This window comes from Lolium perenne, chromosome 1 (assembly GCF_019359855.2).
Source record: "Lolium perenne isolate Kyuss_39 chromosome 1, Kyuss_2.0, whole genome shotgun sequence".
In the NCBI taxonomy this organism is placed as follows: Eukaryota; Viridiplantae; Streptophyta; class Magnoliopsida; order Poales; family Poaceae; genus Lolium; species Lolium perenne.
In genome coordinates, this window is record NC_067244.2 from 105,305,904 (window position 1) to 105,317,423 (window position 11,520).

General features: G+C 44.1%; 1 protein-coding gene across 4 annotated transcripts; it reads right to left on the reverse strand.

Moving 5' to 3' along the window:
* Positions 1 to 700: 700 nt before the first annotated feature.
* On the reverse strand, positions 701 to 8,179 carry LOC127298453 (uncharacterized). Of its 4 annotated transcripts, XM_051328300.2 has the most exons (13): positions 7,457 to 8,177; positions 6,633 to 6,705; positions 6,505 to 6,561; positions 6,087 to 6,142; positions 4,910 to 5,123; positions 4,034 to 4,120; positions 3,857 to 3,931; positions 3,683 to 3,766; positions 2,869 to 2,933; positions 2,032 to 2,245; positions 1,748 to 1,836; positions 1,090 to 1,204; positions 701 to 1,011 (listed from the first exon to the last, which is right to left on the reverse strand). In XM_051328300.2, exons 1-13 carry the CDS (start codon positions 8,029 to 8,031, stop codon positions 967 to 969), a joined length of 1,749 nt encoding a protein of 582 aa, XP_051184260.1. In that variant the 5' UTR covers positions 8,032 to 8,177; the 3' UTR covers positions 701 to 966. The 4 variants fall into 4 exon arrangements, with proteins under 4 accessions (XP_051184260.1, XP_051184267.1, XP_051184268.1 ...); XM_051328307.2 differs by lacking the exon at positions 4,034 to 4,120 and having other exon boundaries at positions 7,457 to 8,179; XM_051328308.2 differs by lacking the exons at positions 6,505 to 6,561; positions 6,633 to 6,705; positions 7,457 to 8,177 and adding exons at positions 5,202 to 5,324; positions 5,410 to 5,470.
* Positions 8,180 to 11,520: the final 3,341 nt, after the last annotated feature.

Consider the following 11,520-nt stretch of genomic DNA (forward strand, 5'->3'; position numbering starts at 1 on the left):
CTACATCGTACCTACAAATTTCTTCTATCTATTAAAATAAAAATACAATATTTTAAAGTTTTGGGGGTGTGTTTGGGGTGCGACATCCCCCAAACGCAGCATGAAAGAAACATGCCCCCAAAATGATAGATCCATCCACCGCCAGCGCCGTTTTTTGAGGGACTCGGCTAGAGATGCTCTTTGTCATAGGCTTAGGCTTGTAAGCGCCGTTTTTTGAGGGACTCGGCTAGAGATGCTCTTTGTCATAGGCTTAGGCTTGTAAGCATCACTTGCACTCTTGGACTTGCCCTTCCTATCGAAGTTGGTTGTTCTAATCACCATTATGTCATTATCACATGATCAGTGTCTTTGTTGATTTCCCTCTTAGTTGTATTAATTATGGTGAATAATTTACCCAATCAAGAAAGAATTCCGAACAATGCAGTAAACGGCAAAAGAGGCCTCATATACAAGACACGCAGGGTGAATTTATGACAAACTAGAATTGCAGTGTATAGACATTCTGTGTTTTTCCGTTCCACATATCTCAACTGCAATCTAGGTATTATTCAAAGTTAAAATTAGTCCAAAGTTGGGCATGTGCTTTCGGTTGAGGGGTTACCAGCCATGTCTATTAATTATTATATTTCAATAAAAATGGAAACAATGATAATAAATACATCTCTATTGTTTCAATAGAGATCTAATGTCTACCATGTAATTTTGTAATGAATCCAGCATTTTTTGCATATTGCTCAAGAGATGATAAATGAACTGTAACTATCACAAAAGATGCAACTTTCCAAACAACAAACCTCTTCTAGTCCTGTCATAATATTACATTAAACAACTATTAACTGGGTTACTCCACTAACAAGTCTCCAAACAACTTCATACGGAATGTTTGAACAGCTGTAGGTCCATATCATGAAATCCGGCAGCTCGGTCTTCACCAGATAATTGGCCCGCTAGTTTGTGAAGCTCATCTCACACTTGTCGGTCTGGGAACTTCATTTCATACTGCTGGGCGGTCTGGAAAAGACAACGGGATTGTAATTGAAATTAGCAAGAGGTTCACAGTGTGTCAAATGATAAGATAAGGTATGTTACCATAAATGTTGCTGTAATCATCTTCCCTGCAAACCATCTCCCATGAAGTGATCGTTGTGCACTTGCAGCCGCTGTTGCACTATCAAAATGCAGGTACACAAAACCGGCAGTATGCCTGCACCACAGCAAATGAACATTACAAGATGATGCAAGTCAAGACAGCACTAACTAGTATTTCCCTGTTCCAAAATAGAAGATGTTGGTAGGTCTTTCTGGTTAGTAACTTTTTTTCTTAATAATAGTACAAAACAGGTTCTTCCCAACCAATATTTTGTTACCAGTGATTAGTTACTGACACATTTTTATTCCTACTTATAACAACTGGTTGATAATACGTGGACATACAGTTGAATCATTATTTTTTTTAGCGGGAAACTGTAGGGAAGACCCTGACTGTGAACTATTATATAGAAAGTAAAAAAATATTTACAAGAGAGGGGTATACAAGGGGCATAGCCCATGGGATACCTACAAGCTATCTAGCCAGCTAACAAGGAGAGCTCTAAGATGGTCCTTCATTCTGTAAGAAAGAAGGAAAAGTTCCCTTTTGAAAGCAAAAGACCAAGATTTTCTACAAGGTATTACGCTGTCAAAAATATCTCAAATACAGTTTAAACAGAAGGGCATACCGTCAAGGTTTAAAAGACAAATGACTTACTTATCAACAACAATATGCTTCACTACACCAAACTTTGAACATTCATCTTGCACATCATCTCTAATATCCAAATCAAAATCAGGATCAGTCTGCAGTGAAGATGCGAACTCCCAGTTAGCTTAGTAAGAGACTAAGATGTAAACAGAAATGAATACATGTGAAAAAACTAACAATTGACACAACAAAAATTAATAATAATCAAAGACATAAGGCAAGCACTTGAAATACACCAACAGAGATGCTAAGATAGAACAAAACATGAATTTATAGAAAAGATGATGTACCTCCACTGCTGGGTCAAACATGTTCTTCAGCAATAGGAATTCAGTAGGCATCCCAATATCAGCAGATTGGGAAATAATAGGAAGAAGAGGTGCTCCTGAAACTACTCCAACAGGTTGGATAAGAGAAGCAGCTGCCATAGGAGCACCAAACATAGATGCAGCTGGCAATCCAACAGATGTGTTCAAACCAGGAGCAACAATGCCACCAGTTAAGCTGCAGATACAAAAACAAGATTTAGAGGACATGCCCCGCAAGATGCTAATAGGATGATTCCACTAATAGGATGCTAAGAGGATATTGAATAGTCATTGTTACATGTCGTCCAACATATATTATATTTATCCAGTTTGATGTGCAGGTTTCCTTTTATGATTCATGGTGCCCAAGCTCAATTGGGGCACCATGGTGCCCAGGCACCATACATCATGACCGTACAATTACATCGTGGGTACCAGATTGCATCATAGGTGTATAAAGGAGAGAAAAACACTTTCCAAACATCAACAGGAGAGAGAATGCACTTTCCAATTATCAGAAACAGAGACAAATCACTTCCCAGTTTGATGTGCAGGTTTCCTTTTATGATTCATGGTGCACCAGTTAGTTTACCTATGCGTGCGTGCGTGTGTGTGTGGTGTGTGTTCAGATTCAGATTGAATAAGCTAGAGGAAGATCTGTGTATATGTACATATATATATATATATATGTTCAGATTGAATAAGCTAGATGAAGATCTGTGTATATAATAATATGTCAAACATATGTCTACATATTTGCCGCCGCATTCATAGATCCACGAACAGAAAGAGCAAAAGACCGAAACACAATGGCAGTACCTGGTTGTGGAGCCACTCCGGTCCAATTTACGCATAAGAAGGGCTCTAGAGCTTGCATTTAATGCCTGCATATGTTCAGTAGAAATGAATATACGTTATCTTTGAGAAGAACAAGATATGTGATAAATCGTAACAGTCAACAAAAAAATCCTCTTGTTCTTTGCTACATTCAACAAAAACAGAAGCACAAAAAACCCGACCAAATCATGAAATCCAGAAGGTGTGATATCAATGTAAATCAGTTGCACGCTTGGAAAGATTCCTATCTAGCATATGGCAAGAAAAAAATATTATCTTGCAGTACAGGGAGAGAGGATATTATAGCATCTACTGCATAAACATCAAACCAATCACTGACAAATAACCAACCTTCACATGGCACAGAACTTGTATGTAGTGCTAGAAAAAGAAATTCATGTATATCAGAAACCTCAAACCCAGCCTAATACTTAGCAGGGTACATTTCTAGGTAGCTGTACAAAGAAATATGTCATCAATACATCCCCACCCGAAAAAACCAGTTGTAGGCTTTAATGGGCGATGGAAAATGAGCACGTGGAGTGCATAGGGCACAAACATGTACCATATGTCCATATTGACCCCTTTGTACAAATGACTAAAATATTAATCTTAGCAAGGTTGAAAACATCTGCAAAAAATTACAAATCCCCTGTATAACACTGCTTATTGGGCAAGTAAAAAACAAGAGAACACATGTTATACAGGTCCCTGTATAATTCGAGCTATTAAAGAATACAAAAAAAAAGGAAACAAAAACCGATGCAATGATGTAGTTTTAGAAGGAGTAACCCACCAAGCCTCCACCTTCATCATCATCTAGATCTCCAGTAGTTGTGCCACCAAGTTGCATACCGCCCTGATCAGTAACAGCCGAGACCTGGTTGAAATAATATGAGTTGTCAGATGGATGGCTACTATGTATAAAAGCTGTTTCGGAAGCAACACAATACATATCAATAAGTGTCACCTTAATTACTCTCCCAGCAATATCTAGTTGGCCATTTAAACTCTGGGCAGCTTTTGCATCTTCAAGCCGTGCAAACTGCATGATTGAAGTAAAGTAAAAAAATTAAGACTTGTGGCAAGAGCTTCAAGCAAATATATCAAAGAGAAGATATTTATGGGAATATATGACAATACTTTCCTGAATGAAACCAAAACCTTTGCATAGTCCAGTAAGTGGATCTACAGGAAGCTGGACAAGCTCAACTTGACCAAATGGTTCGAAGACCTAAAAAAGGAACTCGTTATAACAGGCCACGTGAAAGTCTTAGTGTTTTAGTGAAGTGCACTGTACGTTCTGTGATCAGAGTACTAGACATAATTTTAAATATGGATTTTGAGCACGCTCTAAGAAGGAAACACTACAGTATAGATCAAAAATTGTTCCCAAAGCAGGTCAACCTTTCTTTGCCCCGATAGTAATACCTCGAAATAAATCTCACTTCAGGTGAGTAATATGGTGTTATACATCTTTTTTTTAGTTTATTTTAGACAATCAGTGTGTCTAGCAGAATTTGTTCTATTAAAGATGAAGATTAACTGTCAGGTTCAGAAAGGTTGTTTTAGGCAGCAGCATTCCATGGTGGCCCGGCAGCACTTTGATCCCAAGTGATGGTCTAGACATTAACATTGCGGAGATGATAAACTGAAACTAGAATGGCCCAAGTGCTAGTTTCCACGGCCATATAATTTCACCACTGTTAATCAAGTAGACAGGTGCAGGCCTTTATTAGAGATGAAGCACCTTGCACACCCAACAGAATAGAAGAATATGATGCAAAAGTTGCTTATTGATTCTAGAATTCTACTGATAATAACACTAAGGGTATTCATCTGCTGCTGGAGAACACTATAACATGAACAAAAATACAGGAGGCAAGATATACAACTACACTAGTGTAAAAGCCAAAGGAATTAGAAAGTTGACCTGTCTACTACACTAGTGTAAAAGCCAGGAATTAGAAAGTTGACATGTCTACTACACTAGTGTAAAAGCCAAAGGAATTAGAAAATTGACCTGTCTCAGTTGGTCCTCTGTGATATTGGAATGAAGGTTGCCAACATACAACTTTCTTGCTCCACCTGAAGCTGCTCCACCTGATGTCGCGTTTGACTGAGCTAAGTTCTTTTCAGCCTCTGATGGCTTAACCATCACTCCTTGCCCGAGAAGTGGCTGACCAGTTAGAGCAATCGCCATCGGAACAGACATAACGTCGTAGAATTCGATGTACCTGTCAATTTAGATAAACCTTCAGTACAGATATTAGATTATCCAACAAAAGATGTTTTACCTGTCAAAGCAAGTAGACCTTAAGTGACTATATATGTTAGAATTTTTCATAAGCTTCAGAATATTTTGGAAATTTTGATCAGTTTTTGTCAGTAGGAAATTTCGAACTTGGTTCTTGGTTGCCTCGTTAATTCCTAAGAACCTGCACCAAGTTTTTGTCAAATACTCTGGAATCAAACTGCCCTAGATTGCTGACAGCATCAGAATGATCTAATATTCCATCTTACTTGTAAAGTGGCCGATAATCCCAGCAGGTAGACCAAACTATAAATATTTCAGTGTGCAATCCTGTTGAGTATGACAAACTGATGAAAAATGTTCCCCAAGTAAAATCAAATTAACTTGAAAAAAAATGCTCACGTAATGATACAGCCATTAAATAGATGGAAAACAAATAATATGACAAGGTCTAGATTCTAAATGGTAAAATTGAAAACCATAGACCCAACAGGTATATTTCTTAGAAAAACTATTACCATAATACATCCACAATTTCGAAAATTTCTTTAGGCAGAGGGTTAGATTCTAACTCACTAAAGCATCGGTTCCTTTATAGGAAGAACTAACTTAGGCAACATGGTAGAAACAAAAAATTAACACAGGCGATTGCATCGCAGAGCACCATCAATAAACTAGAGTGGTGATTATATATGCCTGTAACTCCATGTTTCTCCTTTTCTAGTGGCGCAAGTGACTTTTTTTAGGTTTAGCGCAAGCTTGCAGCAGAGAGCTTGATAAGTCGCTCATGATTTACTACAGTCCTACATGGTAGGAAACCAAATTCTTAGCACACACATTGTTGGTTCAATCAGCTGCGAGCTAAATAATTCAGAAGGTATATATTCTTGCAAAACCATCCAATTAGTAAGGAATATACATCAAATAAACGAGTCTCGAAACTAACCCAACTCCTTTGGAACGCCGTGAGTTTCGGTCCATAATAAGGCGAACATCACGAACCTACAAAGAGAAGAGTTTCGTTAGATGTTTAAATCTGTGCATGGACATCATTGACTAATGCAAAATATTACGAACAAATGATAGGTGCCAGTTCAAGAACAAGTATTCTTCATCCACAACAATTGCACACATGCAAAAATACATATTCCAAAAATCAATCCATCAGGTAAGCATATAACATTATTAAGTTTCATCCATGAGTTGAAATTATAAAAGACAGACTTCGCATTAACTAAAGCACACCCCAAAAGATATCCACACCATCATACTTGCAGGATGTAACTGGTATAAGAGCTCCTTTGTAAAGGGAACATTTTCATAACAGAATGCAATGTGACATAGATAATACTAGTATGTATCACCTTCCCTGCTCTTGAGAAGAACTCATAGACATCTCTTTCATCTGCCTTCAAAGATAGCTGCAGTAATGCTGACAACATTAGCTTGATGAATAGAATGCAACGTAACAAATATTACTTGTGAGACTAACCTGGAAGGCAAATACAGTCCTTTGATCTCTTTCTGGGTCAACTTCTGGTTCTGTACCATCATCTTTCTTACGCCTGCACACACAAAAATGAACTTTAGCACAAGAGAGTGCAGCAGAACAACTACATCAGGTTTAACAAACAGAAACTGCAAATATGGTCGACATGATTATTGCTAGTCAGAAACCCCACGCAAGAAAACACCAATTATCTTCTATCTTCAAGAGCCCCAGCAGTAGCCGCCTGAGCCAAGTTGCCAAGTTGTAAATATTTCTAGAAAAAATAGATCTGTATCCTGAGTGGTTCAGTTGCTGAAACCATCTAAAGAGAACTCTAGCATTTTGTATCTGTGAGTCCCATATTAATGTTCAATATTCAAACTTAACAAGCCTACAGGGCAATGACTACATAACTAAAGGGAACATTTAGCAACAATAAGAATGTGCACCGTGAAGTTAATATGTTCCGTGATTGTATGCCAAACTAAATTAGAGAACATGCAGAACATAAGCTTCTAGGATTCTGAAGGAAAAAATAAATCAAGAGCATTCAACAAAGTAGTATTCTCCTTACACCACATCAATCTTTTATCGAACCCAACGCAGATATGACTAGTCATATAAGTCCAATACATACGGAGTATCTCTTAAGGGATGGACCTGCTTGGAACATAAAATTCACAATGACATCGGGGGAATTCACAGAACATCCATATAAATAAATCATACAGTTGTGTTCCAAACAGAGCCAATGTATTTCTGCCTAGAAAATTAACCTCGGATGTATTCAGCTAGTGATAGTACTAGGGGAGCTCACAAATTCGTACCTGAAATCGCGGTCCCGGTAGTCACGGTGGCGGTCACTACGGTCACGCTCCCGCTGGAGCTCCCTCACCATCTCCTCCTCCTCTCCGCGGCGACGCTCTGAGCGGCTACGGCTCCTCCGCTCCCTCCCGAGCTCCCTCTCCATAAGCCTGTCCCTGCCCTCCCGCTCCTTTTCCCAGACCTTCTCTCGGTCGCGGCTGCCATCCTTCTCCCTAACCTTCTCTCGGTCCCGGCTCGCATCCTTCTCCCTAATCTTTTCAGGGTCGCGGCTCTCATCCTTCTCCCTAACCTTCTCCCGGCTGCGTCCCCCATCCTTCTCCCTAACTTTCTCGCGGTCGCGGCCCTCATCTTTCATACTAACCTTCCCGTCTTCCCGGTCGCGGTGCTCGCGGCCGCTGCGGTGCCGCTCACGGTCTTCTCCCGAGCGAGGACGCTTCGATCCACGCTCTTCTAGGTCGCGGCCGCCGCCGGCGGAGGAGCGGCGGCGCGAGCTGCGGTCCTTCTCGCCCGCGCCGTTGGTTGAAGGGACAGGGGGCTCGACTGCCTTCTCCAAGTAGTCGTACTCGTCGAAGTCCATGGCGGTGAGGGGGTGGATGGGGGCAGGAAGCGGAAACCCTAGACGGCGACTCCGCGAGGGGAAAGAAGAAAACAGAAGATAACAAAACCCTAGAATTGGGTCGCTAGTCTTCGAGACTTCGACACACAGATTTTAGAGCATCCCAGTGCCCTTCAAACTGCTCAAACCATTAAATTAACTGCTTTTTTGAGGTTGAGGCCGAAAGTTGGTCAATGACGCCTCGCGGGAGGGAAAGATCCCTCTACCGCTCGAGCCCTCCTCCTTCCCTGCGTCGCTGCCGCCCCCGTCGGCCCCGCCGCCAGCCATGGAGGCCCCGCCGGCCCCCGTCCCACCGCCGAATCTCGCGTCCGGCCGAGCGCCCCTGTGCAGCCGTCTTCCGGCCCCGCCCCGCCGTCGAATCCCGCGCCCGGCCGCGCCTCGAGCGCCTCGCGCAGCCCGCCGCCTCCGCCCCGCCCCCAAGCGCCGCCGTGGTGGTCGGTATGGTGGCCTCCACGCACTTCGGCGTGAAGAGGAGGCGGGCGCACGTCCTCACAGGCCCCGCCGCCGCCGTCTCCCCCGCGGTCACCGCCTCCATCGCCCCCCGCCCCCCGCCCTGAAGAGGAACAAGTTGGTTCTCTCTCTACCACGATGGACGCATACGGTGAGAAGAGCAGAGCACATACCTACCAACCCTGGCAGTCGCATATTCTAGTCGCATCTTCCTCTCTCCTATTTCCTCTCTTACTTCGGCGGTCGCGGCGGCGTGGATCTAACCGTGCGTGCGGCGGCGTGCGGCGGCGCGGATCTAACCGTGCGTGCGGCGGCGTGCGGCGGCGCGGATCTAACCGTGCGTGCGGTGGAGGAGGAGGCGACTGCGGATGAGGAAGAGGTGGCCGAGATCAATGAGGCAGCGTTCCAAACCGCTGAAGAGGAAGGGGTGCTCTCCGGCCCATAATCCGATCGTCGAACTACACCGAGGTTGAAGAAGTTCTTTTGGTTCGTGCTTGGTCCGAAGTTGGGATGGATGCGGTTCATGGCACGGATCAAACCGGGAAACGCTATTGGCAACGGATTGAGGACAAGTATTGCAAGCTCAAGCCCAAGACCGGCCGCTTGGTCGTTAGAGTGCGGCTATGGACCAAGTGATTAACGCTCCACCAAGTGGCACCGTTGAGAGTGACTATGTGAGAATACTCAACAATGGCAAGCCCGAGGGATCCAAGAAGGCCAAGGAAAGGATGAAGTTGGAAGCGGATGATGAGGTCTAAGACCCCGTGTGTGGCCCGATCTCGCGGATTGACTTCGAAATCAAGGGGAGGGGTGGGAGAACGCGAGGAACACGAAGAACACGACGAACACGAGGAACTCCGAGACTCACGCACGCACACCAACCCGATACACCCGATGTTTACCTCCATGGCTCGATGGACCACGCCAATAGAATCTCCGAGGAAGAGGCGCGCGGCAGAATTCCCGGAGAGAGATTGGGGTTGGAGAAGAAGAGTTTGGTGAGGGAGAGAGAGTAACTTGTACTAGAATCTCACTCAACAAGATCCAAATCAACAACCAAGGTGCCTTGATTACAGAGGGATGATACCCAATGGAGACTAAGCTCAAAGGTAGGTTTGAGTTCAAAACAAGTCTAAGGGGTAAAGGAGGGGTCCAGGCTACTTATATAGGCACACATGGCCAGCAAGGGCGAACAGGTACGCGAAGGGATAAGTTAAGGCAGTTTGGTGGGTCATTCCCGTCAGATCCGGTTTGGGTCCGGTCTGACCGGGCCTGTGACCGGGCTGTCCGGTCGTGGGTCCGGTTGACCGGGCGCAAACCGGGAATCTGCGAAGTTTCCGGTCGCCGCCCGGTACGAGGGAGCTGCGCCGGTTTGCGCCCGGTTGACCGGGCCTGTGACCGGGGCGTCCGGTTGTGGGTCCGGTCTGACCGGGTCCTGGACCGGCCAGCGTCCGTCTCTTCCTTGGAGCGCTTCGAGCGACGGCGGCTTCGGCTTCATGATCATCTCCATGTTCAGCTGCTCTTCTCCTTCCCTTGACCTTGCACCGTGGGAGTTCCTTCTCTCTTGGTCCTTGTCGATGTCGGCACCTATGGACACCATGATGATAGGCATGAGGTAGCATACCGTTCAAGTTGGTGTTGAGGTCAACCATAGAGAGGAAAGAGTTCACCTTGACATATATGGCGGGGGTTTGTGTTGTTGGTCCACTTGGGGGACTCCTTGGCCATGGTGTGGCGTCGACGATAGGCGGGGCTACATCATCTCCCCCCCTTGGGGAAGAGTCGTCCTCGACTCTTGTTCCTCCTCACCGACGGTGTAGTCCATGACGGTTGTCCCATGTTGTGGTAGAGGGATAAAGTCGCGGTCGAAGAAGAGCTTGGGGAAAAACAACTTGCGAATGGAAAGCTTGTGGAGGCCAATTTGGTTATCGGCGAACAAGAGGCTCTCAATGAAATACGAAGCATCAAGTCGTTTTTCCAAGAGGCATTTGGCAAAAATGGGAACCAAAAGAGTGTCGATGTATCCAAAATTTGGTAGGGCAAAACTTTGTGCATGTAAATGTTTGGTTTGTACAGTGTCAAAAATGTGATGTGTAGCATTGTCCCACACAAATGGAACAATCAAAAGGCAAGTATCGGCGGCAAAATTTTGGGCAAAATTGTTATGTGCAATGGCAAAGAGATGGAAACTTCTAGCTTGGGAAAGTATGGTTGGCGTGAGCCAAGTATGAGTATCCTCAAGTGTCAAAGAATCCATTTCAATTGCCAAAGATGAAATGAGAAATCCAAAGAAGAGCAACTTTATGAGTGACATGTGGCACAAGATGCATAAGGTGTCTCTCACATTTATGACATGGTCCTTGAGACTCTCGGAGTGTATGATGATAACATCAAGACATACAACAACCATTGTGCCAACAAGATGTGTCAAGATATGTTGCATAAGAGGCAAAAGAGGTGACGAGGCATTGGTCCAAACCGGAAGCTCGAGAAGACAAGCCGGAAACACACGAGGGCGAAGGCGTTTGGGAACATACCCTTTGGCGTGAATCCCATGGGTTGGATCATGTATCTCGTCCTTGTTGGGGTAGCTCTCAATTGCGCGTTTCGTGAGCTCATGCTCCGTAGCGGTGGAAGTTGTCATTCGGGTACCTATACACACAAAAGAGAAAACAAAAAGCGTGTGTGCATGGTAGAGGAACACATCATCCATCATGATGTTCCATGTCTTGTGCACATCACCATTAGTGTCAATCAAGATAGTATGAAATGCATGGCGATGGTGCATATGGCAAGAAGGTGCATTCATGGCATGTGGTAACTCATGATCATCAAAAAGTGAGAAGGCTATGGGGGCCATCTTGTGGACAATGAAATAAGCATTCTTGCATACCAAGCATAAGAAAGAGCAATTTTTCACAATCTTGGATGCAAGGATCATGGAATGGTGCAAACATTTTGGGCAAAGTATGTTCAACATGTTATCATTGGTGTCGACAA